The sequence below is a fragment of the Plutella xylostella genome, chromosome 9, assembly GCF_932276165.1.
Source record: "Plutella xylostella chromosome 9, ilPluXylo3.1, whole genome shotgun sequence".
Classification (NCBI taxonomy): domain Eukaryota; kingdom Metazoa; phylum Arthropoda; class Insecta; order Lepidoptera; family Plutellidae; genus Plutella; species Plutella xylostella.
The window spans coordinates 9,382,482-9,410,385 of NC_063989.1; the positions used below are offsets into that span (position 1 = coordinate 9,382,482).

A 27,904-nucleotide genomic window follows, 5' to 3' on the forward strand; every position below is an offset into this window, starting at 1 on the left:
GATAGAATATAACAAATACAATAAAAAAAAAATCATAAAATTTTCATGAACCCAAAGTAATAGTATACTGACATGGTTTTGAGGAAAATAATCTGATTAAGATAAAATATGTGAAAAAAACATTTTTGAGAAAATACACAGCATTTTTTTAAATAACGGTTTTTATGATAAACTGTGCCAGCTTCATAACCCAGGTACAACTTACATTGTTTAAATGTATCGGAAAATCACACACGACGAAGCAATACTTTCGTAGTTCGTTAAATGTATCAAGATACCTTTGTACCAATACGCAATAATAGAATAAAGAAATTGGAGGTGCTGATATACATGAAAATAACATTAATTTGATAATACTTTAGTACCTAGGTACTCAGGTAAATAAAGATTATAAAGTCACAGGTTCATCAAAGAATTTAGGCAACTACTGTAGAGCAGAACTTTCTCCATTGAAGTAGGTATCAATAATATTTTATAAATATAATCAATAAAAAAAAACTGGCGAAAAAAGACTCAAATCACTCTACCTAGCTCTTAGCGTAGTTTAGTAATCTATACTCCTACAACTTAGGGTGCCCGTACACGACGGTCTTTTAGTTTCGACCAATTGTTCTTTCTCCTGATTTACAAAAGTCGGTAAGAAATACTTACTGACTTTTTCTACAAAACGTGTGCATTGCACTATTGCAATCAGTAGGTAAAATTTTCCTCCAACAAAAAGTCAGGTCACCATTTCTCAGTTGTATATGCGGGCAATCTTATACGTATTTCATACTTTGTTTCTTTTCTCCCAGGCACCTATTTCCTGCTGTACGACTTCCTGGATTACTTCGAGAAGGATGGACCTAGTTTCCTGCAGCGAGAGAAGTTTCTGGAAATTGTCGACACCATCTTTAAAGAGTTTTCCAAGATCAAGCGGGAAGCTATTGTCTTTCAGGTATGTGAAATTATTCAAACGGTTGACAATTAAGGGTGATATGCACCGATGTATTAAATCTAGATTTAGTGTCTAATCTCGTTTAAGAAACAGTTATAAGTATAAATTTTTGGCATAACTCGAGATTTAACACTAAATCTGTATTTAAGAATAGGCAGACAGAACTTCAAAATGAAAATCTGCCTTGATCCATAATTATAATGCTGGGAAAATTTTATTCTGATTATGACCGTTTTACATCTTACTGTGTTTAATGTCATTTGAGAGAAAATGTATGCTGAGCGTTTTTCCGAGTAAAGCCGTCTGTGAATAAATAAATAATTACACACTACGTACCCGCTGCCAGTTCCCTAATTATTTTGCACTCCTGTTTATACATTTAACGTTCATTTCCATATCATTTTTTACGATTACAGTATTATACTCACTAGATATAATATTAAAATTCACTTAAGTAGGTATTAACATATCATATATATTTTGCTCTAGATGTTAAATGTTTGTATTGTGTGTTATCTCCAACCCATCTGCCAAGATTGTGGCAAAAACTCTCCAGTCGTTTAACAAGCCCCTGCTATTCACTGGTACGGTTGTCTTATGTGTTTGTAATTAGTATGTACAACGTATTTACCAGCACTAACTTACACCTGTTTTGACACGCCTCTAGTTTTTGTGGTGAGACCGTAATTATCTTCAGATTCAACATCAAACATTTAAATTAAAAAAACCAACATTCCATTATCATTCATTGTTTATCGCCCATAAATTACGGCCAACACGGCTTGTCCACGGATCGTTTGTGTTGCCAGTGCATCCCCAGGTTAAAAAGGATTTCCTTTCCGGCAAATTGTTCCCGACATGACACACTCAACACGCGAACTTACGCTTTGTCTGCCCAATGTCTGACTGATGGTCGGCCGGTGAATTTGATGGTTATCAGATGAATTTTAGTGTTAGTTTTGTGTTTTTCAAGTAAGTAGGTATGTACAACAACAAGGTAATATAAGACTATGCTATTTGTACCCTAGTTAAGTGTCTATGTAAAATTGTTAATTATTCTTGGTGTACAAATAAAGAGTACTATCATAAAAAAATACTATATATAAATAAATCACTGTCTGATTAATATGACTTTAGTCACTCTTTAGTCTAAGTACTTCAGTAAATATCAGTCTCAATAATTTACGAATGTTAGTTTTGACTACCATAGTAGGCTCAGATATTTACAAAAAAATACTGAATAATTACCGCATTAAATAATAAGGAAGTGAAAACCAAAAAACCTTTTGGTAAATTTTTAAAGTAACTTACTTGAGTGTTCAAGTTGGGATGGGCTATAAAATTTTATAAAAAATAGAACAAAAATATCCTCGGAACGATTCTCCGCCGTACCACGGTTATTCGTTTTAATTGGTAACATCAAAAAACCATTAACGTTACCCGCACGAATATCGCTCCCCAAACTTTGCAGACACGCGGAAATATTCAAAATTAAGCATAATTTATACATTGAACCGTTAATATAACTATCCCTGTATTATAAATGCGAAAGTAACTTTATCTCTCTGCCTCTTTCACGCATAAACCACTGGATAAATGAATTATGTTATAGAGAAAGACTAGAAATTCAGAAAATAAAGTTGGTAAGGTGTGAAATAAAGTAATCCAGATCAACCCATACTAAATTTTTTCTTCATATTTTGCAATCCTTTCGATAAATCTCAGTATTCTTGTGTGAAATTTGAAAGTCAAAACCAAACTTCAAATACTGGCAACGGCCTGAAAAAAACTAATTATTTAATCAATTCCAAACATTTTGATATTGACTTTAATGTTCATATCGTGTTCGTTCATAATTGAATTAGGTCATCCGTTGGATTAGGCAAAGCTAAAATAAGAACTATGCAGAACTCAGGTCACTTTGTTGACAACCGAATGATATAGCACTAATATAGCAATAATGGAAGTACAAAGGGTTAGAGAATCAATGCCTGGAATAGGGAGATTTTTGTTTCTGCACTTCTGGAATTTGGCATTTATTAGGGTAGCTTATTAGACTCAGACAAATACTTACTTTGCAAGGGAAAAAGATGATGTTAGCTGGTATCGCTAAATCAATAAAGAAGAATAGTCATTTTGTCACAGTTAAAAATTACAAAAATATTTTATTTTTTAAAATCTTTTATTAAAGTTGGCATTTGTTTCTCTTCCAAAGTTTAGCGTTTTACCAGGGTTACTATGAGGTTTTCCAATCATGTTTTATTGCTTTTATTATCGTTTTCTTTTATTTCTTTCTACGAATGAACATATCTAAACATAAACAGAGCTAAAATCTTGGTAGGTAATTTTGTACTTATGATCAGGTTCCTTAAACACATGATTATATCTTTGGGCTAGGCGTTATCTTAGATACCTCTCTACGGTGCTTAACCTTAAGGACCTTACCACAAAAACTTAGACAGTATTTTAACAGATATTTAGCGCTGTCAAACGCCTACAAAATCTGTCAAAATTAGTTTTAAACACTTGTTAAACAATGTGTAAAGTTTTTTTTTGGTAATACAGTTACAATGAAATTCTTCCAGTACACGGACTGGGAGGAGATCACGGACGGCTACCTGAACCAGAAGATGATCGCCGACATCGTGGGCGACTACTTCTTCGTGTGTCCCACCAACTACTTCGCTGAAGTCCTGGCTGATTCCGGCGTCGATGTTTACTACTACTACTTTACTCATGTGAGTATTTGTAATACGCGTCTTTTTGATGTAAGTACCTACATTCACGAGCAATGAGAAAGATCCTCTTACAAAATGCCGCCACCATAATAATATGACCCCAATTAAAAAAAAAAAAAAAATTATTTGATAAAAATATTTTTATTTGGTAATGTTTTGACGTGCTGTTGAATGTACTTCAATATTGCAGTCGGCGTCGCGGTCGTTAAGGTAGCCTTTTCCGTTTAGGAGTAATTTGGTGCTATTGACATCATTGCTCGTGAGTGTACGATGTTTTTAACTTTTGTTTCTTGTGTATCTGATTTTCATTGTTATTCCTAAATCTCTCTCTGAGTCCTTGCCAATGGCCTCATAGTTCCAATTCCTGCAAAAGACGTCCAGGTCATCCCCTATAATTTTCTGCTAAGCGAGTATTTTTCCTCACAAGAAATGCTGTTAAATCTAAACCTATTTTCCTTTTTTCAACTAGACGAACGCGTGGGTAATTTGCTAACGAACTAGAAGCAAGAGTGCTCCACCTCCGGCCCGCCGCCTTCAACTAATTTTCCGCTTTTTCCTCGCGTTGCTGACTTTAGACGTATATTACTACTATCTCGGTACGAATTCACAACACGATGTACATAGGTAAACACTGCGAGTGCATGACTTTTAAAAGTGCCCATTGGGCGCGGATGACATGGTTTTGTAGTAGTAACGACATGTCGCAACGTCACTAGATCCTAGACTAGACTCTACTGAGGGCATATCACGGACTGACGAGGCAATTCGAACTACACAAACATGGAAAAAGAACAGCGCCAACGTAGTCACTTTTGAAACTAACAAATTTGCCTTACATTTTGACAGTGACAGGTTGACGTTACGCAACGCACTGGTTTATATGTAGGTATTTATATGGATTTCATAATTATAGCTGAAAATAAGCGTCAACAATATCTGTGCTGAAATCTCCCTTGGTCTGCTGCAACACACACACTTCTTCTGATTGAACTGTTTTTTACTTACATCATACATGTATTTCCATTTATCTATCTACATGACGCTATATTTATATACAAACCGGTAGAAATGTGGCGAGACGTCGTCGTAACCTTATTTCGTTTGCGGCCATTTCTCCGAGGTTTACAGGAACTTGTATGCCTTTTATCTATGTATTGTAGAAATAAAAACAACTCTTCCCTCCCCTTTAGCTATTTGTTTTTAATTAATACCGGCGCCGTCCAACGGATCGAATACAAAAGGCTGATCAAACACGATTCGAGTGAGCAACCCAAAATGGAACAATTTTATTTTGCACACCCTCTAGATACTCGTACCAACCAAAAAAATAAATACAACTTTTCGCGTTTTGTTTGGAATGCACACGCGAAGTGTAAAAATAAATCACACGCATGAGTTTGTTCAAGTATTGACCAAAAATAGAGCTTTTAAAGTGCAGTATTTATTCTTAATCTGAAAATTATCACCAATGCAAAAATACATTTACAACGCTAGAAGTACAGTAGTAACAATAGCTGAAATCGAAATTCTACAAAGCCTCAATACACTGTACGCGTCCGTACACTGACAAGAACGGACATACAATATTGCAGCAGAGAGGACGAGTGACTTCCAGTGGAGGATTACTCTATGTAGACGAAAAATGAACGAATAAGAACTGTCGTGCAATCGGCACGTATAAATACATGATAGAGTCGTGGCTCGCGCAGCAGGGCTCCAAAACATAGTTTTTCGTCATATAGAGTGACCCCTTGGAATTCTCCTATTGTAAGGAGTATCTGCACAATCAAGTTTTTTATACCTTTTATGGTTGAATACGCGGGAGTGGGTTGGCGATGTCTGGGACAAACTCGCGTGGAGCGAAGCTATTGGCATTACACCCGAGGGGTTAACAGTTATTAGAGAGACCTCGCTTGCTTTCCATTGCTTTAGAACTTTGTTTTTTAAACTCCGTCTGTTGGTATGAACTTTTTATTGTATTGCCTTCATTGTTTTGAATACGGTTTTTTTACTTGCTGTATTTGGAAGTTAATTGAGTGGGTTTTTTTTATTAGGTACTCCAATTCTATGTCTGATGGTAAGAAACTTTGATGATAATTCATCTTTAATCTAACTAATCTCTGAAACACTTTATCACATTATTTGTACAGTCGATTTCAGTATTGGTCGATTTTATTATAAACGTACCAATATGTAGAAGATAAAAGATACTACAAGCACTGCTGTGTCCTTGATTAGGGATAATAGGATTGATGATGATGATGATGTTGATTATGTACTAGTATAGTAACTATTTATTCAAATTAAGTTGCAATTTAAAAAGCGTAGGGAAAGAGAAACGTACAAACGTTTTTCAGCTGACTGTACCTTCTACAAATGCCGGGCAATTTAGCTGTCGGCATCAAATATTTAAGTGAGCCTGATCGATCGAGAACCAAATACCTGGGCGAGCGGAGCGCGGCGGCGACCACGTCACGGAGATACGTTACTGTATCCTTGGAACAACGACAGGATTCGCGGTAGAGAGTAGAGTGATCGGATTTGACGGTCGAATGGCGTAGTGGTTAATGGCCCTGACTGCTATACCAAAGGTCCCGGGTGCGATTCCCGGCTGGGGCAGATATTTGTTTAAAGACATATATTTGTACTCGGGTCTTGGGTGTTGATATTTATATTTAATATGTATCTATCTATGTATTTGTGTAGATATATCAGCTGTCCGATTCCCATATCACAGGCTCTGCCAAGTTAGTTTTTTATTATGATTAGGTATTTGAATTTCGAATATTTTTTGGTTCCAAGTTTGAAATCCGACCATGGAGAAACCATAAGTATTGTGTGTTCTACTTTCTGTTTCTGGCTGTTTTATCCACACTGAAATATTTTCCTTTCCTTTTCCTTGTAAAATTTTACACATTTCTCAAGTGTTATTTAGCAAAATCCAAAGTTTCCTTTGATTCTTATGTACCTACACACTTTAAAATAATCCTCATTGTTGTGTACTTACATAATTATTGGGCCGTCAAGATGGCTACCTTTCTTTCAAAGTTACATCTCAGTTCGCCGATAATCGTAAGCGTTTGGGTCACTGAGGCAATGGGGATTGGGGCGGGTGGAGTGTTACCAGCTTAATAACTTAGTTCTCTTATAACAATACAGAGTGTGACCACAATCATTACTTACTCTTAGTTACGTTAGTTTAGTTAGGCTTAAGCGTAGTTACATTAGTTAGTGACGTACACATTATAGTAATAATGTTATTGAAATATAAAAACAGAAACAAATAATCACATAAATAAAATCAGTCCAAAAAGGCGGCCTTATAGCTTCTAACAATATACTACTTTGTACAATATACATGTAGATAGATATAGATAGATAGAATATTCTTTAATTGTACACACACATAAAATAAACTTACTTTACTTACTTCATATACTTACTTTATGACTCTTTTTCATTTTCCATAGCAGTATACAGAATGTATGTTCTGTGTTACAGTTAGTATGACAAAATCCCACTGCCACTGAAATATCTATTTTCCTTCACCAAGCCATTACACAAAAAGCCGTCAAAGTCAGGACAGACTGACCTGAATAGCAAAAAAATGAGACAAATGGTGTAATAAATCACAGCGTTAGCGACCGACGGCGGAATATCTGTTTGACAGATGACGTTACAACTTTACAAGCGGTTCCAATCTCTCCGAGTGTCACCAATTTTCTTCTCATTACTAAATCACCCTGTATTTCATTAGTTTTTCACGAGCGACGTTAATTTGTTATTTTTTACGGGTGCTGGGTGTGCTGCTTTAGATTGGTTTAAAACATATAATTTAAATATAAACACCAGTTATAGTAAGTAGTAAATAGTTTGCATTATGATCAGCATCATCAATCTCTTCGACATTTTTATCATCATTAGCCAAACGCAATGTTCGTTCAATTTGATTTGCCTACTACAACTCTCCCATGATAAAGTCCCACTGAAGTGATCAGAGGTTATTTTCAAGTTATCTTAGTCTTATTTTGTCATATTTTATTTAAAATAATCGTACCCGAAATCGTCAATAATCCTGGGTTTTATTAAAATCCTTTTTGGATACAAACAATAACACTAGGAAATAATGATATAAAGTACAATAAAATAAATAAATACCTAAGTGCTGTTACCATAGCCATAGGGTTTCATTTTATATTATAGCCTAGGTATAGTACATTCATCTATTACACTCCCTTAATAGGCGTGTGTTTAGTTGGAGCCATTATAAATTACGATTCGCAATACAAAAGCTCCCTGGGGGTTAATTCGTGTGTATAAACCTCAACTGAAACCATTAAAAGTGTTATAATTACCACTGGGTCGGGTTATTTCTTGCTAATTACCAATTTATGCTCTACAACCACTTACATGGTTTTACTACAGGAATAGTACATAAGGGATGATTTAAACCTTCAATTTTTATTACGTTTTAAACTTAGTTATAAAACGAATACCCGATAGGCGAAAAGTGGATCAAGCCTGCATAATAATATTTTTCACATGACCTTAAAATATGAGTTTAATAAGCACTAGGTTTGAATCAACCGCTCTGCATCACACGATCAAAACGATTTTAGAAATTTTATTGAACATAAAGCAGCCAATTTAACTGTTACTTTGTGGGCTTACCTATTCGATTTGTAATCAGTAATCACAGTCGATCGGTTCGCGTGAAAATAGAATCATTCGGATGTTTGCACTCGATGCGTATCGGTCGGCATTAGCGAACACTACCAATAATAACCACAAATCAATTTGTAGAGAACATTGAGTTAGAATGGAAAACTCGTGGACTTGGCAGGAGTCACTTTAGCTTTGCAAAAAACGATCAAACACCAGATGTTATGCCTCGAAAAGATAAGTAAGCACTATTTAGAAGAGTAAATCAAGTATTTCGATAAAGTCTTGTCAACTATCTTAAAACCTCAAACAACAAACGTTTTATAAACTAAAGAAATGGACAAAATAAAACATCAAGTTTGTTCGACACTTTCCCTGCACTACTAACAAAGCTAGGTTAGTCTCTAGTTTCGTTCCTACAGCGGCTTTTGATCACAATCAATTCCGCCTTTTGATGTCAGCTGCAACCGTTGCTTTCTGTAGTTCTCAGTCCAGTGGCTGTTTGTAGTGTAAAGTGTCAAAGCGCTGTTCAAATGTAATCATCATCATCATTAGCTAACACATTCGTCCTTGGTTTTGCACTCCTTATCCAATCAGTATTTGCTAGTTTCTATCTATTTGTTATTGTGAGAGAGTATAGAAAATTGCTAAATCTTGGGCTAGAAATATTATCACTGATATGTTTTATATTTGTGCAAGAAATAGTTAAAATAAATTTACCATTTTATTGCAAAACCAACAGTGTCGGTGTTGTGTTCACAGTAAAAAAATACATCTATCTACCAATTCTAAAAGGCCCAAAAGTTGATGGCACGCTCCCACTTCCCACACCATCGAATGACTGGACCGGAAATATCCAACAACAAATTATGGGTCACCAGATCTGGGGCCAAAGGTCACAGATTAACCACTGTCTATTTTAGGGTTGACCCGTCTCTGCCCCATTTCGCGAGCGACAGCGGGCTGGAGACCCCACTTCTTTATTGTTAGATTATTAGCCGTATATTTCTGTATCGTTTTAGCACAGTGTGTATTTTAGGGTTAACTTATGTAGATTGGGATTGGCGTCATCTGACTTTTTAAGCTCTTAGTGTGTGGTACAAATATAGGTGTTGAGGTCTGGAAACATTGAATAGCGTTCCTTCTATGCTTGGAAATGTTTCCTTTTAGTAACAAGGAATGTTACATTAAGATTGAGTATTTTGGTCCTCACTGCAGAATATTGTGGTGCTTTTTCGGAAGGGATAGACTCTATGTGATGGCTGATAATGTGATGGCTGATCTCGTTCGCGTTTCACTTTTCAATATAAATACCTAGTTCACTGACGACCGCAAAAATTACTTTGTCTTAACCTTATTATCATCAAACATACCTACATATAAAAAGATTTACCTCTACAACTCTCTTTCTCTCTCTAAACACCGCTTTGGGATACGATTATTCCATGTAATATAGTTGATTCTATGGGGAGCTTCCCCATGTCACCGACCTCAGTCCATGAGCGTGCCCGGACTTCGTATCAGCAGGTGCATAGACGTTCGAGCCATTTATTGAAACGTCACTCCTATTCAATGAGTGTCCTGCTATTGATAAGCCAATCCAATTCAAATTGACTGTTGCCTATTTTATAGTCCCTTTGACCGGAGCGTTTTATTATTACAGTATTATATGTTATATTTAAATTCTCCCAAATAAAATAGACTTCAAATCCAATTTAAATTATTAAAATTGAAGACTGATTGATTCATTCGATACCCTCTTTGACTAGGTATTTCGAATAAAATAGTTGGTTATTATTTTTATGATCTTAACTCGGTTAGGTTTTAAAGTAAAATTTAGAAGTTTTAAAGTATGTAGGTTCATATTATATATTAGCAGAATAGTCTAGTTAATCATTTTGCGAACCGTGTTAACAACTAACTTATCATGTTTCTAAATATTCTTCTACCGTTAAAACTTTGTTCTATGCAGCATGCAACATAGGTACTAGACGCTGCTTATGATAACTTCCAGCCCAGTTACATATTTAGTGCAATCTTCAAGTTAAGTACTGCCTACCTTCAAAACTTCACAAGTCATCAAGTGTAACTTTCACCCGGGGAATAGTATAGTTGCATTTGAGTGTGATGAACAATGTAGGTATGTGAGCATGTGACCTTTATACACGGGCATGAATACATGATGACAACTCTACACGTAGCAACATGTAACGTGCTTAGGAGCCTTCCCGATTGACTGTCTTTTTAAAATGTTCATGGTTACTGACTGACGGCTGACTGTTGAAGTGGTCTCTATGCTGTCGGTTGGTGGACTGCTATGTTGAAGGTCCAGGGTTCCACCCTCGGCCAAGTTAGTTAGGTTCAAGAGAGATATTTGTGAAATGTTTGGAGACCATGGCAACAACCCTCTCTTGGTGTCAAAATTAAATTATTTCTAACATTTTATTGATTTCTATAGTCAGTTTTATATGTTTTTTAGTTGTGATGGACATCTCCCTTTTGCATTAGGACTACTATTCCATAAATTATGAAAAATCGGTGGAGCAATTGAACTCTGCCATTACGAGTATTTTTTCGCGTAAAATCGTGAGCTTTTAGTGGAAAGTGAAGTAGAACTGACTAGGTTTATTATCTCCACTTTGCTTCTGGTTCTCTTTCAACACAGTTTCATACGACTAAAAGCCCAAATACTCTACAGAGCCTCTCGTACGGGTTTGCCAACTTACGAAAAAGAAAAAGGTTTAGGTTTTCTTCTGTAATTATTTTTTCATGATAGCTTCCATCCCTGTAGTTTCCAATAGAGGCGCCACGTTGTATGCGAAACGTAAACTTTTAAAGCTTTCGACTATATATATATATATATATATTCTCACTAGATGTACAGATATTTCCATGTTTTTGTCGGTCGTGAATTGTATGAGCAAAGATGAAACCCCCGTGTACATACACAAGGCAAGTACACAGTAGCGGCTGCCCGCGGCCTGTACGATACATTATTAAACGTCCCTACAGCTTCTCACCAGCCGGTTGTAAAGCAAAGAGGATTAATTCCTTCTTTCACTTACATAGTATATTATGTACACCCGCGGATTCATATACAATATGTACGTATATGGCGGCTTTTATAAACGTGATAGCAGCAAGACGTGTTTACGGATTAGATATTTACAAATAGGGTGAGATAGTATGAGTCCGTTAACCATTTTGATACGTTTTAATAAAGAACTCACAAATACAATACATCATAAAATAACATACGTTATAATAAAATGTATTAGATTACTTCCAAAACGCCTCCAGTCCAACTACTCATACAATTCTACCGATTATTTACACTTACAAACCTACAGTACGTATTCACGAATATACCTAAAATACACGTCGTCGTCACGGGTTCTAATAAGCGTGCTTTTGTTCAGCATCGCCATTGAAAGGTCTTATCAAAGGAAAATTACGCGTGTATAGAACACAGGCGTCTGTCGGCCACGGAAACGCACCATCGGTACATAACACAGTACACATCCTACACACGGAAACAAACGTAACAAACGATTCATATTAATTTTCTTCTGTCTGAATTGTTTCAATCCGGACAAAGGGAGACCTAAATCTGTCACAGGCAGACATATTGCCAGCCCACACTAAAAGCATTTCGATTTGGATTATTACTCTAACAATTCACCAAAATAGTAGGATCGATGTACAATAGATTTGCCCAATTAATATTACGGCGTTTAGGTAAGGAAAAATCGAAAACAATAAACTTATTGGTGTAATTTGATAAAGATTGTGGTGTGGGCGTCCGAAATATGCCAAAGTCTTCAAATTTCTCGGATCAACAAGCAAAATTAGAATTAAAATAGCCGCTTAGGTGAAGATTAAGTCAATAGTAGGTCTTCTGCACTAATTAAATTTTGAAGTCCTGTAGACTTTGTAATTGTTTTTGAAGTGGTTGTATCTTCTTTGTAAAGTGTTAAATTGTAGGCTTCTCCCGGTAGGTAGTGTTTATTGAGACAAAGTTTCTGTGTGGGATTAAAGGGCATGTTGAAAGTTTTAGCTTTGTGTTACTATTCAGGTAACAACTTACTCTGTCGCTTACTCTGCTTTAAGGTTCAGACGAAGGTCTGATTATTATTCTGACTTTAAAAAAAAACTTTATGGAATCACTTTCTGTCCAATTGTCCAACTATCTATCAATCATCAATCTATCTTGTCCAACTGTATGTCTATCAAGACCCTTTACCTTGGGAATGCGTGGAAATATTGAAGTTAAACCATAACACATTTATAAAGGCCCCTTGTAGCTGCGAAAAACACTAAAGAAATTGTGGTTTATGTCGTAAAAAACACACATTTGACGCCCTCAAGTAAATGAAAATACAACGTAATTTCCCGTAGCACTATGAAATTAGTTGAGTCAAAGCGTCTAATACTAGAAATATAGGGAAATAAAAATTTATAGGTTATTTCCCGTTAAAATAAAACTATGAAATTATATCGTCATAGCGAAAAAGTCTGAAAAAACTTCATTTGTAATTAAATTCACTAGTACCTGGTATAACTGTAATTTTAACATGCAAATATAACTTTAGTTGCTTTTTCCTTGAAAACAAATGACAAATTATATGTATGGATTTGATAGGTCATGGTATATTTTTCAAAGTATAAGTTTGAATTGTCAAAAATCCCCAAAATCAAAAACTTAAAACGCTCATCTACTCTAATCTTTCATTAGTTGATCGAAAACAAAAAAATATCGTGTACTCTAAACTTTCATTTGTTTTCCAGACAAATGATTACCAGCCAGTCTATTGTTTCAACCGTCTCTTGTCTCGCTTCCAGCGCACCAGCACCAGCCTGTGGGGCGAGTGGATGGGCGTGATGCACGGCGACGAGATGGAGTACGTGTTCGGGCACCCGCTGAACATGTCTCTTCAGTACCACACCCGGGAGCGGGACCTGGCCGCGCATATCATGCAGTCTTTCACGCGGTTCGCTCTTACTGGGTAAGGATTTATATTATGTATAATTTGTAGTACTAAGTCATTATGAGCACATAGGACAAATTATGTTCATAGGGAATCGAGAGGAATAGAATCATATTCTGCATCATGCTATTCTATTATTACACATTGATGTACCGTCGTAAAGTGGTTATTGTTTAGTGTAATGGCTTTTGTTAATTTTCCATGGGATTAGTCAGAGAAGCTCAGTAATTTTAGCTGTAATGTAGTCGTAAATTAAAATAGTATCCATTGTTGTAGCATTAAAATTTGTACGTATTGCAATTCAACATAATATTAATATTTATTTATTTATTTATTTATTAGTATTAGGGAAACAGACAGTATCATAATACAATAAATTAAAGTTCTTAATTAATACATAGACCAGTAAAGTTTCCACTATTAGATAGAACTTAAACTAAGGCAATAAGTTAATTATTAAAAAAAAAAAAATATTAACAAAGTTGTAAATACAAGTACTTTTTACCAAAACAGAAACTAAATTACATCTAAAATTAATTTCTTAAATTTAGTATAATTTGTTTTTTGTAAATATTAAAACTGAAATGAAGTGGATCTAAATGGTTAAACTTATTATTATAATTCTTACAAGCTCTATATAAAAATGAATTTGCAGCGTAATTAGTTTTGACTGCGGGCAAACTAAAGAAGAGTTTACTTCTAGAATTAACGCGAGGGCAACGGTAACATATATTATTTAAAAGATATGATGAATCAATTTCATTATTAAGTAATTTATAAAGAAACAACTGATCTCTCATATTGCGTCTATCGGACAGGCTATCAATTTTATTTGTATTAATATTATTAAACCTAAAATTAATATGCTTCAAAAATTTATTTTGAATTCTTTCCAAAGTGTTTATATAAATATCGTATTGTGGATTCCATACAGTGGACCCATATTCAAGAACCGAGCGGACAAAGGAGTTGTATAGTTTTATCAAAGTAGAGGATTGTTTAAAGTCTCTACCAACTCTCAAGATGAAACCAAGCATTCTATAAGCTTTACCTGATACTGTCTCAATGTGTTTATTAAAAACAAGTTTATGATCTAAATAAACACCCAGATCTTTGACCTCCGTCACTCTAACCAAAGGTTCATCTTGCAATTTGTAGTTGAATAATATAGGTTTTTTTTTTCTAGTAAAAGATATAATATTACATTTTTTAGCATTCAATTTCAAAAGATTATTACTACAATAGGAACATAATGCATTAAGATCATCCTGAAATTTTTTGCAATCGATTTCACTATCAATAATTTTAAATATTTTGTTATCATCGGCATATAGCAGAAAGTTCGAATGTTGGAAAATTTTAAATATGTCATTAATAAACACATTAAACAAAAGAGGGCCAAGATGCGAACCCTGTGGGACGCCAGAAGTTACTGGTACAAACGAGGAACAATAACCTTTAATAGTGACAGCCTGGCTTCTATCACTTAAATAAGACCGAACCCATCTAAGAAAGACACCATGAACACCAATTGAGTAAAGCTTCTGTATAAGTAAGACGTGTGAAATTTTGTCAAAGGCTTTTGAATAATCAGTGTATACAACGTCCACTTGATATCCATTAGCCATGGCATTGGAAACTACATCAACAAAATGACAAAGATTGGTTTCAGTCGATTTCTTGTTAACAAAGCCATGCTGTTGTTCAATTATTAAAGGACGAATAATGGGAAAAATTATGTCATATACCATCTTTTCAAATAGTTTAGCAACTATACACAATTTATTTATGGGACGGTAATTTTCTATATTGTGAGTATCTCCACTTTTATATACAGGTACCACAAATGTTTTTTTCCATTTTATAGGCATATGGCCGGATTTCAGGGATAGATTAAATAAAATATATAACGGCAACGCAATTGTTTTACAACATTTTTTTAGAAAAACCGGTGGAATACCATCTGGACCCGAACCTTTATTGATATCTAAGTTATTTAAGTATTTGCTTACACAATGTAGTGATAGTGAAACGGAGGACAAATTCACCGCATTCAATGAATTAACACGACAAGTATCATCAAATACAGAGTCATTTTCGAATACCGACTGAAAATAACTGTTGAACATGTCGCTTATATCCTGTCCATTACAAGAAGAATGGCTATTAAAATGCATAGAATCAGGTAAACTATTGCTGTTTTTTTTAGATTTAACAAAGTTCCAGAAGTATTTACAACATGAATTAATATTATATTCTGCATGATTAATATATTGATTGTAACAATGTAACTCGGCTTTTTTCTGTCTGTCTCTAAGTAATTTAAAAGTATCATAATCGGATATTCTACCATATCGTTTCCATTTCTTATGGAATTTAAGTTTTTCATGAATTATTTTAATTAATGACTTACTGTACCAAATGGGATATCGATTTTGAGTCCTTATCATTTTAGAGGGGACATGCGATAGAATAATATTGTTTATTTCGTTATAGAATAAGTCTACAGCTTCATTAATATCATCACTAGTTAGAATCTCGGACCACTTAACTGCTGAGATTGCTTCATTTATTAATTGATAATTAGCATTTTGAAATAATTTTATTATGCGGGGAGCGTGTTTTAGTATATTAATGCTTAAATTCATACTAATGTTAAGTGCTGGGTGGTGTTTATCCTCCTTAATTAATGGCATTGAACAACGGGATACACTACACATCATGTTACTAATTATTAAGTCCAATCTTCTACCATTGACATTATCAATGTTATTGTATTGTTTTAGATCATTAAATGCCAAGAAACTTCCTAATGCATCTATTACTTTATTACTGTCAATATTTTCAATAATTACAGAACTATCATAAGTTGGATCAGACCATTTTGCCATAGGTATATTAAAATCACCCATGACAGTAAAGTAATCGTTCGGGTTATCAAGAATAAACTGTGAAACTCTATCAAAAAAATTACATAGAGAGTCAAATTGCAAGGGGCACTCGGGAAAGTATCCACAAAAAATATGTAATTTTCTTGTGTTAACAGGAGGGTTCAATGCTATTGAGACTATTATGGCATCAGCCGCTTCAGCCTCAAACACTATGCGAGTAGAAGAAATTATTGTATAATTACTATTTACGGCTATAAGAACACCCCCACCCAAAGTGTCACCACGTACTGCGTAGTTGCGATCGGCCCTATAAACATTAAACCCAGAGTCAAACAGTTCATTATTTGATATACCATCCAAAAGCCATGTTTCAGTTAAACATACAGCATGTGCATCCGTATTAATTAAGTTTCTATAAAAAATATTAGTCTTAGTCCTAAGTCCTCTTACATTCTGGTAATATAGTAAAAACGTATTATCCACTAGTTATTTGACAATGGTCCACATATAATAATACGATTAATTTTGAATTACAAAATAATTTAAATGTTTTCTTATTATCCGCTGAGAGATCAAAATGTTTCAACTTTATGTAAATTTGATTATTTTTAATTACCGGTGCCCAATATAAAAGGTTATTACTAATCAAATCAAAGAAAATGAGTATATTAACCTTAGCCAATTCTTCTACTTGATCTTGTTTAAATCAACTTCACTATTAATTACGATAACAGGACTCGTGTCAGAAAAACGGACGCGAATGGAGCAGTTCTTTACATAAATGTACTTATAATTCAACTCTCTCGCGCGTTTTTTGGCCATATAGAGAAGGGACTTATTGGATTTAGTCAGGTGATCATTAAAGAATATCAGACCACTGTTACCTGTGTAACCTATGTCAGATCCCTTTAGTCCCTTTAACTTCTTTAATTTGGCCAAGAAGTCGTCCTTTTTGTAGCGGGCCAAGAGGCGCAGAACAATTGGCTTAGGTTTTTTATTATCCTTGTCGGAAGAAGCTACACGAGTAACAAAATCAACATCTCTATTAATATCAAGTGGAAAGTCCACACGATTAGCCAAGTCCTGAACCACACTCAACAAATTTTCATCTTTCCTCTCTGGTATCCCAAATATTTCGATATTAGATCTTCGAGACCACTGCTGGTTTTCATTGTCCTGCTTGATCAATATATCAGTCTGATGCTGTAGAGTGTCCAAGACAGATATCTTTTTTTCGTGTACCTTCGCCTTGGATTCCATGTTTTGGATACTGGATTTTAATTTAGCGTAGTCGTCCGATATAATATTTATACTAGCTTTTAGATCATCCACTTCCTGTTTGAAGGTTGCAAGAGCCGAAGTTATGGCTGTATTAATCATTGACGTCATTTCACTTCTGAACTTTGTAAGCTCCTCTCGTATGATACCTCTAAGATCGGCAGCAGGTGTCGCGGTAGGTTGCGTCCCAGAAGCCTCAGGTTTTTGAAGCTGAGACCGAGTCTTCACTCCTTTATTCACCTTCGCAGCTTCAGGTTTGCACGGACGAGAGTTATTATTATTATTTCCAGTACGAATCGGAGTGTTATCTCTTTTTGGTTCCTTTCTAACACAATTAGGGCATAGCCATGCCGCCAGCGCATCCGAATCCAATGATTTGTTGTCGAAATTTGATAACACACATTGGCCGTGGAACTTTCCCCGGCACTGTGTACAATCTAACACGACACCGGTGTTCTCAGTAGACTGGCAGCAGGAAAAATCCATAATAAGGCACGTTCGAGGATATAGAGAATAGAACCCAAACAGTTGTGGCCAATTTTTTTTTTTTTTTTTTTTTTTTTTTTTTTTTTTTTTTTTTTTTCTCGAACAATATGTCAACTCGTAGCGAAGCCTACGCCGTAGAATTAGTGATCTGCTACAAGTTTCGTAGGTCTCAGCAACACGGGATGATTAATTTCGGACCGCGCGTCACAGCACAGTTGGCCAAGCGGTTAACACGCCCGGTATCAATCCCTCACCACGCTTCCTGGCCGCGGGTTCGAGTCCCACAATCTTCACAAAAATCACAAAAGATCTTGACACAGCTCCCACGAATATTGACCGCCAAAATAAAAGTCGAGAGAAATAGATCTGTCTCACTTTAACTCCGCCCAATGGGAGGAGCCAACCCATAAGAAGTCCACAGGTGTAAGCGAGAATCAAAAAATACACCAACTGTCCAATCACAAATTTTAAAAAATAATTTAAAAACAATTGCCTTAGAGCTTAGCACACGTCCAACTATCGCATTAGCGTAAATTTCAACTTTAAATTTCAATTCATACATAATTGTCACTTACCTGAGAATAATCTCAGTTGTCGTCACCTCAAGCTAATTGTGTTTTAGCAGCATATAAAAATAAATTTCAAGTAACCCATGTAAGTACACATCTATCTTTCAATAACAAAACTGCAGTAAAATCCGTCATTCACACCTAATCACGTGCTTGTTAGAATAGAATAGAATATCATTTTATTGGACGTAAAATTTTACAATTACTTGTCCATTGTCATAATATTACTCTAGTTAAATACCCAAGCTAGCACATATGTACTTACATACAAGTACGTACAAATCATATGTGCTTTAAGTAGCTAGGCTTATCCGTACTTAAGTGGGCTAGATCCCTAGGGGCCGCGTTGATCGCAGTCCGCCCTCGATCTGTGTACGTGATAGCTTTGTTTACTCGATTTATTTATATTCGATCAAGTGATTGAATTTCCTGGTTAGACCAAACATGAAAATCTTCCGCACCCGACCTACATATTTATGTAGATATCATGGACATGAAATGGGGGTCAATCTAATTTACGAAAAAACAGAAAAAACTAAGTTTCGAAGCACTTATAGGCTAACATCGACTCTTTCTTGCTTTGCCAAACGCACCGATTGCATGACAGCTCTCAATTAGTTTGTTTTGGGCAAGGTGGAGTAACTGTCCCTTTCACTGCTAGTTGTCGGAACATAAATGCAATTTGGTAGCTATGATATTAGTCAGGTGTGCTTTGGGAGAGGCTTACGTCCAGCAGTGGACTGCTATAGGCTGATGATAATGATGATATAAGTCAACCTATAAATAGAACAAAGCTGTAAAACAGTAAATAGAATGTGTGTTGCCAAATTAAACACAAACAGAGGTCTATTTTCGTTAAACAAATAAACGCGGTGGAGTAAACAAATGATGCGGATGTATGACGAGGTTTTTAATGTTTGAAATGTATTTATAAATCATACTTATCTCCTAGCTGGCCCTGAGTAAGTAGTAATGTGGCCAAATCCAGAATTACCTCGTAAATTTTCTCTACCTTACTCTTGGCTATATTGCTAACAGTCTTTAACAGTATAATGCCACGTCTCTAAAAGCTGGGGTAATTTTGCCAACCCTACGCTTGTCAGGCCAAAGTGTAAACGTTTTTCAACGCAGCTAATAATATAATGTAAATTTGTGGAAATCATAACTTCAGACATTCCAAAAAATATAAAAAATCTCCTATGACTTATTATTATGACTTACGAGTAGGTATGAGTTTTATCTTATGTATATCTAGCCATAACCGAACTACAGTCAAGAACATACGGCATCAAACTCATACCATTAATCTTTGCATCCTTATCAAACTCTCTACGTCTCTACATTCCAGCAAGCCCCACAAGCCCGAAGAAAAGTGGCCAGTTTACTCCCGCGCTTCGCCCCACTACTACACGTACTCGGCGGACGCGGCCAGCGGCCCGGCGCCCCCGCGCGGCCCCCGCGCCTCCGCCTGCGCCTTCTGGAACCACTTCCTCAACAAACTCAATGGTAAATTGTTGATATAAGATGCTATTGCTCCATAAACAGAAGTGGGACGCAATATTGCAGCTATAGATACAGAGATAGAATATTCTTTATTTGTACACAAGAACACAATTTATAAACCTTATATACAAACATAGGTACAAAAAAGACGGTCTTTTGGCTAAAAGTCATTTTTTCAAGTCAACCTATAATAAAAAAGCTAGTAATAGATAGTCTAGCCAAGAGAAATGGCCAGTTTACTCGCGCGCGTCGCCCCACTACTACACGTACTCGGCGGACGCGGCCAGCGGCCCGGCGCCCCCGCGCGGCCCCCGCGCCTCCGCCTGCGCCTTCTGGAACCACTTCCTCAACAAACTCAATGGTACGTTTTTAATAGGAGATGCTATTGCTCCATAAGTAGACACGGGGCGCAGTATTGTAGCAATGCTGTATTTTTATTGGCTAACAATGGAAGTAGGTAGTAGATAGTCTGGCTAAGAGAAATGGCCGGTGTACTAAGATGCTATTGCTCCATAATCAGAAGTGGGACGCCATATTGCAACAATGGTGTCATTTGACGACCGAATGGCGTAGTGGTTAGTGACCCTGACTACTGAGCCGATGGTCCCGGGTTCGATTCCCGGCCGGGGCAGATATTTGTTTAAACACAGATATTTGTTCTCGGGTCTTGGATGTGCCCGTAAAATGGCAATAGGCCCGCCCCCTATTACATTGGGACTAACATAACACTCTGGCGAAAAGTGGGTGCAGCAATGCACCTCTGCCTACCCCGCAAGGGAGTACATTAGTACAAGGCGTGAGTGCGTGTTTTTTTTTTTTTTTTTGGTGTCATTTTACTGGCTAACAAAGGTAGTAGTAGATAGGTAGTACCTATGGCCAAGAGAATTAATATCAGATGCTATTGCTCCATAATCAAAAACGAGACGCAGTGTGTTGTGCAACAATGCTACCTTTTTCTGGCTAAAAAAGTTAATAGTAGATAGTCAAGAAAAATGGGCAGCGCGTCGCCCCACTACTACACATACTCGGCGGACGCGGCCAGCGGCCCGGCGCATTAACAATATTGCTCATTGGCACCATGGCATTTTATTAAAGGAAGACCAGCCACCATTGAAATGGGTCGTTGGACGTGTCAATCACCTACATCTTGGCGCAAACGGTGTGTGCAGAGTGGTTGACGTCCACACCACCGCAGAGATAATCCAAGGGGCACTGGTTAAGCAGTGCATCTTGCCCACTTAAGACGAAAAATCTAAAAAAACATATTTTCTTCTTTCAGAACTGGAGCATGTGCCATGCGACGGAGCGGTGACCGGGCCCTACAGCAGCATGGCGGGCAAGAGTCTGCCCATAGTGCTGCTCACTGCCCTCGCCACCACGGCTGCACTTTAAATATAGAATATACTCTATGGTTCCGAAGAAAAAAGAAGACGGAGATAGACACATTCTTTTGTTTTTAAAAACAGTTTCTGAGTATTGGGTAGTGTGACCTCTTTACGTGGAGAGTTGGTTACTGGCTGTTAAAGTATGTTCGAGGCAGGTTACAAGTGTTACAACTCTCGAAGTTGTTACAAACCTTGATGGACTATGCGAATTGAAGGAATTAATGTTACAAGTTGCAACGTTTAATGTAAAGGGGTGTGAAAATCGGTTCGTCAGCCTAAAATTGAAAATGTGATTAGATCGATAGTTTAGCCAGAAATATTTGTCAAGTATACAAATTGTAGGTCTATGTATTAGATGTTGAAATTTAATCTCAATTTTACACGTGAACATATTTTTTAGGTGTTGTATGTTGAACATTTATTTTATAGGTGTGTAAATAGAGACAAAATATGTAATTTATTTATATTTAGATGTTTTAATAAAATTTTGTTAATCCTGGAATACTAACATAATTACTACTTATCGTCGTGGAAGGATCCTTATAATAAAGTAGAAGATGACAGCCTGAAAAGTTGTACAGTCTGGGACGAGAAGTCTGACCCCTCAAATGCAGAATTATCACACTGGGTCAGGTTTTTTTCCTCAGACTGTATCACCTATTAGGTCTATATTAATAGTTGAACAGATAGGTATTTACGCATCAATTTTAGAAGTAGACAGAAATATCAGAAGTACCTAGCCACTTTGAAGTACCTAGTTATTGATTGAAGAATCGAAAAGTTAAAGATCCAGACTATGTAAAGTAATGTTCCACTATACGGTAACTATAAATAGTCGAATGTGTTTATATGTTTAAAGGATTGATGAAGAAGTGGAAATGATAAAATTTCCATCTTCTGAGTTCTATAGCAGATATAATTAGGAATGTTATGACCATTATTTAATGAAACGGACACATATCAAATTGCAAAGATAACAAAATTAATCGTAAGCTATGATGTCTTTTATATTTGTATGAATATTATAGAAAAATAGAAATAATTTTACCTATTTGATGTTTAAATGTTGTACTATAGTTTCAAAATTGTTTTCTAGTTACGAAATAATTTACGTAGTGAAGGAAATTACAGTTTTGTTTCGTGTTTGATGTTAATAGAAATAATTAATAAATTTAGAAAAGTTTGATAAAACAAAATTAATATAAAAGCCTGTGTATAAAATATGTGGTATATTTAATATATAAAACATTTAATATATAAATCAGTAGACTGTGTCGGCTTTGTTTGTAAAAGCTCTGCTTTTCACGAAGACGTCTGTTAAATTCACGAGACATATCAACCTGTGCCTCTACTGCTTTTATAGCATTCGAACATATCCTTATTGTAGTTACAATTAAAGTATATTTTAGGATAAAGTTTATAATGTAATGCGTCCACTAAGCGATCAACATGTATGTGTATGTATATCAATGTATGTGATTTTAGATGCTACTAAATGTTTCGTACCACTTAAAGATCTTATGAACTCAAAATTCTTATGACTTTTAAAAGATAATAGGCGATTTGTAAATAACTCTATGATTGTTAGGACACAATTTTAACACTTATGTAGTAAATGATGTTTGTATTAATGATGCTACGTGCAATATATGATATTCCGATTTATGTGTACTGGTTTGTTTCCCAAGCTCGGAATCTCGGATGATAGTTTTAACTACTTGTAAGTAGGTACGTACCTATTTAATATGACTTTCTTGTTTACGTGTTTTTTATAATATCCCCCTTGTTCATAGAACTTACTAAGAGTTTGTAATTCGGCGCAAAACACTAGAATTTGCAATCATTTCGTCAGTAAACTTTTACTCGGGTCGGGCACCAATTCAAATACTTTATATAAATGTGGTTAAATGTATGTAAGTACCTTAATTTTGACACCAACATAAAATATTTAAATTCACACCCACAAAGTGACTATAATAACTATATCACGTGTAGTGTTTAATCTTTCTGTTTATACATAGTAATCTATGGTTTAGTCGTTCTTACTGAAACTGGGACGATATCTATCATTGGTTACCTTTATTTTTAAACTCTATCAACGTTCTCAAAGTGAAGTGTGAATTTCATTATACTTACTGCATAATAGCTACCTTATTATTAATTCTGAACTCAAATAAATGATACCTTATTTCATTTAAATTTAAGAATACTTTGATCTACTTTCAGCTGTTTCTAAATAACAATTTTTGGGACTACACTGCAATGTTTACTAATGTATCATTAATTATGTTGTTTGTTTTACCGGCTGTTCTTGCAAATACAGTTCATATTTATTTATTTATTTATTTTAGTTATTATCAACAATTACTCGTAATAAATCTCTACATAACTCCACCATAAAACTGTAGCTTAATAAGGCTTTAATGAACATTGTCTTATGAATTATATCAATTTATATACTTATATTTTATAACAAAATGTACCTACTCTTTTAGGGCTATTTAGCGATTATCTATAGAAAATATACTTAGCTTTTAGGTAGAATTGAATGTCAATTAATATCTATGCAAGCTCTGGAAAGTGAACGCTCTGTCTGTCTCATCAGCAGCCCGCCTGGTCGATACCTACTTGTCTAAAGATTTAAAAAAATAATAAGTACATAAAACCAATGCCTCCCGGAAGGAATAAGGAAGGACTACCTATGCATCCGGAACATAATCTACGTTTCCCTAAAATTCTGTAATTTTGTATAGCAGCAAAACTTACGTTGTGACGACGGGAGTTTTTGTTTTACGAGAATGTATTTATTGATATTTTTTTTTATGTTTGTCACTGACCTCATAAAACTGGTTCAAATAAATAAACTCCTACAGACATGTTTTCGAAATTACCCTTCCAAACGATGGATCAAGATGGGCACTTTCGATCTTTCGGAAGCGATCTTTCACGAAAGGGTAATTCGGAAACCGAGGCTCACTATGAGACAGGCAGAGGTGGAGTAAAAGGGGGAGCAGCGAGCTTTTACAATAATTTGCCGCTGTGGCTACAGTGCACTTAGTGAATCACAATAATGTAGTGAGACAGAATAATCGGTAGATAATGTATAAATTAAGTATCGTTTAAAACATATTACTTGCACACTTACGTTACTGTTTCTGTAAAGCTTCAAATTGATGTTATTGTACAAAGAGACGAATAGATCTACACCTGCTTTCAGTTAAAATAAAAACAGCACCATATTGAAAATTTGTATGGGATAGCTTTAATTAGTTAAAGATTAGATGTAATTTTTTTAATAAGGTCACTATGTGGAATAAATAACTTTAATATTGTTTTTATCTGTAACCATTAATTCCTTGTTTGATATTTAATGTGGACATTAAAAATATGATTTAACATAAAAATTCTACGAATTTAAACTATGAATTGTGTCTAAGAAAATATTTTTGATGAGAATTGATTGTAGAGTTCTGTCATTTAATTTTTTTCACACAATAAGACTATGCTTATACTTCATATACATACCTTTAGAGGGGTCTTAAAAACTTATAAAATATATAATATAACCACACCTCTTTCATAGGATTTCCATAATTTTTCATTTTATATTTTTTATTTTCCGTGGCATTTTTATCAGTTATTAAGAGACTAACATTTATTTGCTTCCTCTACCTTTCGAGACCTTCAGTTTAGTCTGGTTTATTGCTGAATTTGAATAATCATAAATAAGAATATAATAAAAATAAATACAGGACCTTCAAAGACTATATTTTTGTCTATTATAACCTACTTACTAGAATAAGGTAATCTTTCAGAATCATACCAACACAGTACCGTGTACCATTATTACCATCACATCACAAATAAATAGCAACATAATATATTATTTATATGTCTCGAGATTAAACTCTCGTATAAAGTTTTAATAAAATAAAAATATAAACAGAAGCCAATTATTTAAATAATTTTACAATCAATATTTAAGTACCATGATTGATGACCTAATTAATACCTACTTATAAAAAATAGGCTGGATATCCAGTCATACCTAGATTAAAGGATATATACAGAGACAAATTGCACAATAACCCAATACTATCATATTAAAAACACGCACTCACGCCTTGTACTAATGTACTCCCTTTATATTATTTTATTTGTATTCATTTAACTGGCACTTTCAATAACTCTATCTACCGATGGCTGGTAGTTCCTTCATACTATTCTGACAGGTTGTAACTTTTAATGTGTCAGAATGGTATGAAAGTAACTACCAGACATCGGTAGATAGAGTTAATGAAACTGACAGTGAATATGTAACGTATTCAATCCTAGATAAACCAAATTGTCTCCTAAGTTACCTAAGTACATCTAAAGTTGTTGCATACCAAGGAGATAAAAAAAAACGAATTAAACTTCTGATGAAACAAATTGGGTCATTATAGTTCCTGTGTTATTCATCATTATTTAAGTTTTGTTTTAAATTAAAAGCATATTATCATACTTTAAGTACTAGACATCTCTATTTTTTAACATTTTAAATAAAATTGACAATCGTCCTTAATTATTGATCGAAATAAAATGATGGTAAAATTTGTCGATGCGATGTTCGCGTTATATTGACAGTTACTGTAAAAAAACCTTCATTTTCTGACGTTGTATTAAATGTGTAGACTCATAAAGAGATCTTCGTATAATTATTGTTTAATAGAAATTGAATGTTCGGTGTTGTATTCAATAGTAATGCTTTTACACATACTAGGCAAAGAGGGGGATTCCTAATACACTTACACAATTATATGCCAGTCCATTTTTTCACAAGTTCAGTGTGAGCTGTAGGTACAATGTATATTCACCAGTTACCTATAAATCTTATTACGTTTATGCCACGTTACTCATAAAAATGAGACTTTCACTAAAATAACCAAGTACCTATTATTTAACTATTAGACCTGAGTTCAATTTAGGTGGTCTAGTACCAAACATTTAAAATGTGTTTAAATCTATTTCTGTCTTGCTCATACAATATACAAATTGTCAAAGCAAGCAAGCAATAGATGTGATTTCAAATGTTTGGTAAATCAAATCACACTATAGCTGTCTGAATATCAAGTACAAGTGTATGGGATCGGTGGATAGTCTAGTGAAACCCGAACAACTTAGGTCCGCTTTACAAATTAGGTGCTAAAATGTATACAATGTTAAACTTTTTCACTAAATGTACCTATTCTATATCGAGTGCAGTTTTGTTTAAATTGTAAAATAAATTGAAATGCGGTTGACGTCGACAATATCTTTATAACATTTATTTTTTAATTACTAACTGGATGCGTCGGATGCTCAAACGCTTTTCTTAATATAACATATAAAAGTATAGTTAATAATTATAGTAAATAATATTTATTTAGTGAAGCACGCCATGCGCATTTTAGTCACGAAAGATAGGATAAAAAAATGTTAAGATAAGTATCTCATGTTTCTAAAAACCTGTGTTAGGATGTCTGTGTATTTATTTTGCAAAGGACTAGTTTTAGGGGACTTATTCATATTTAGGTTAATTTATAATATTTGTTTGTACAGCTGCACTGAAAATATTACAAAACACTCTATAGAAAGTTTATTTTCACTGTTAGGCAATAGTTATAATAACATTATAAACTTACATTGCTTTGGAATCAAGTATCTTTATTCTAAAAAGTCATTAAAAATAAATTATGTAAACGATGTTTTATTTTTCCCGTTTACAACGATAGAATATATAACAAAATAATCAAGCTTGAGGTTTAAAATAAGTCAATGGGTATAAGGGATCAATCATCATCTGACTTAGGTACCTTAAAATGAATCCCCTGATGGTGACCAAGGAAAAAAGTAACTGAAACATTTTTTTATAAAAAGTTCATGATGAAGTGATACCTAAGTTGCAAACGTGGTGTGGGACGCCCTCCGGCTAGATGGGGTGACGACTTCCGAAAGGTGGCTGGTTATGATGGGATGCGGAAAGCTAAAGATCGCATCCAGTGGCGTGCTTTGGGAGAGGCCTACGTCCAGCAGTGGACTGCTATAGGCTGATGATGATGATGATGATGACTTACTAAGTTACTACCTTACCTGTATAATGAGTTCAGTTCTCGAGGCGGGCTGGATGAAGTTCCACGCTAGGATGTTCGTGGTCTCCACTCAAGAAGTCCTACCCCACGGTTAGCGGTTCAATGACTTCAGCCGGCTAAGTGTGAGTTTTTGAATACCGATCGAGCAGTGTATCCTAACGCAAATTTGTGCAGCGCGGAGCTAGTACAGCTACCTACCGCTAGGTGGCGTCTCTCCCGCGCCATACAAATTTACTTTACTCACCGCTTCTTGAACTGTGAAAAAACTAACACTTAGGGCCCAGTTTATAACTACACTCGCGAGCAATGAAAAACAATTTTCAGTGATAATAGCACCAAATTACTCCTAAACGGAAT

At 35.1% G+C, this 27,904-nt stretch overlaps 1 protein-coding gene across 2 annotated transcripts in view; it reads left to right on the top strand.

The window, feature by feature from the left end:
• LOC105383901 (acetylcholinesterase) overlaps positions 1-27,158 on the top strand; it is a 59,018-nt gene extending 31,860 nt beyond the window's left edge. Inside the window, exons 3-8 of one of the 2 annotated variants that reach the window (XM_048622922.1) lie at positions 795-937; positions 3,523-3,675; positions 13,180-13,343; positions 19,898-19,921; positions 20,280-20,413; positions 21,332-27,158. In XM_048622922.1, coding sequence (XP_048478879.1) covers positions 795-937; positions 3,523-3,675; positions 13,180-13,343; positions 19,898-19,921; positions 20,280-20,413; positions 21,332-21,444 — 731 coding nt within the window. In that variant the 3' untranslated portion in view covers positions 21,445-27,158. Of the gene's footprint in view, positions 1-794; positions 938-3,522; positions 3,676-13,179; positions 13,344-19,897; positions 19,922-20,272; positions 20,414-21,331 lie in introns of both variants that reach the window. The other variant, XM_048622923.1, reaches the window with a different exon arrangement.
• The last annotated feature ends 746 nt before the right edge of the window (positions 27,159-27,904 follow it).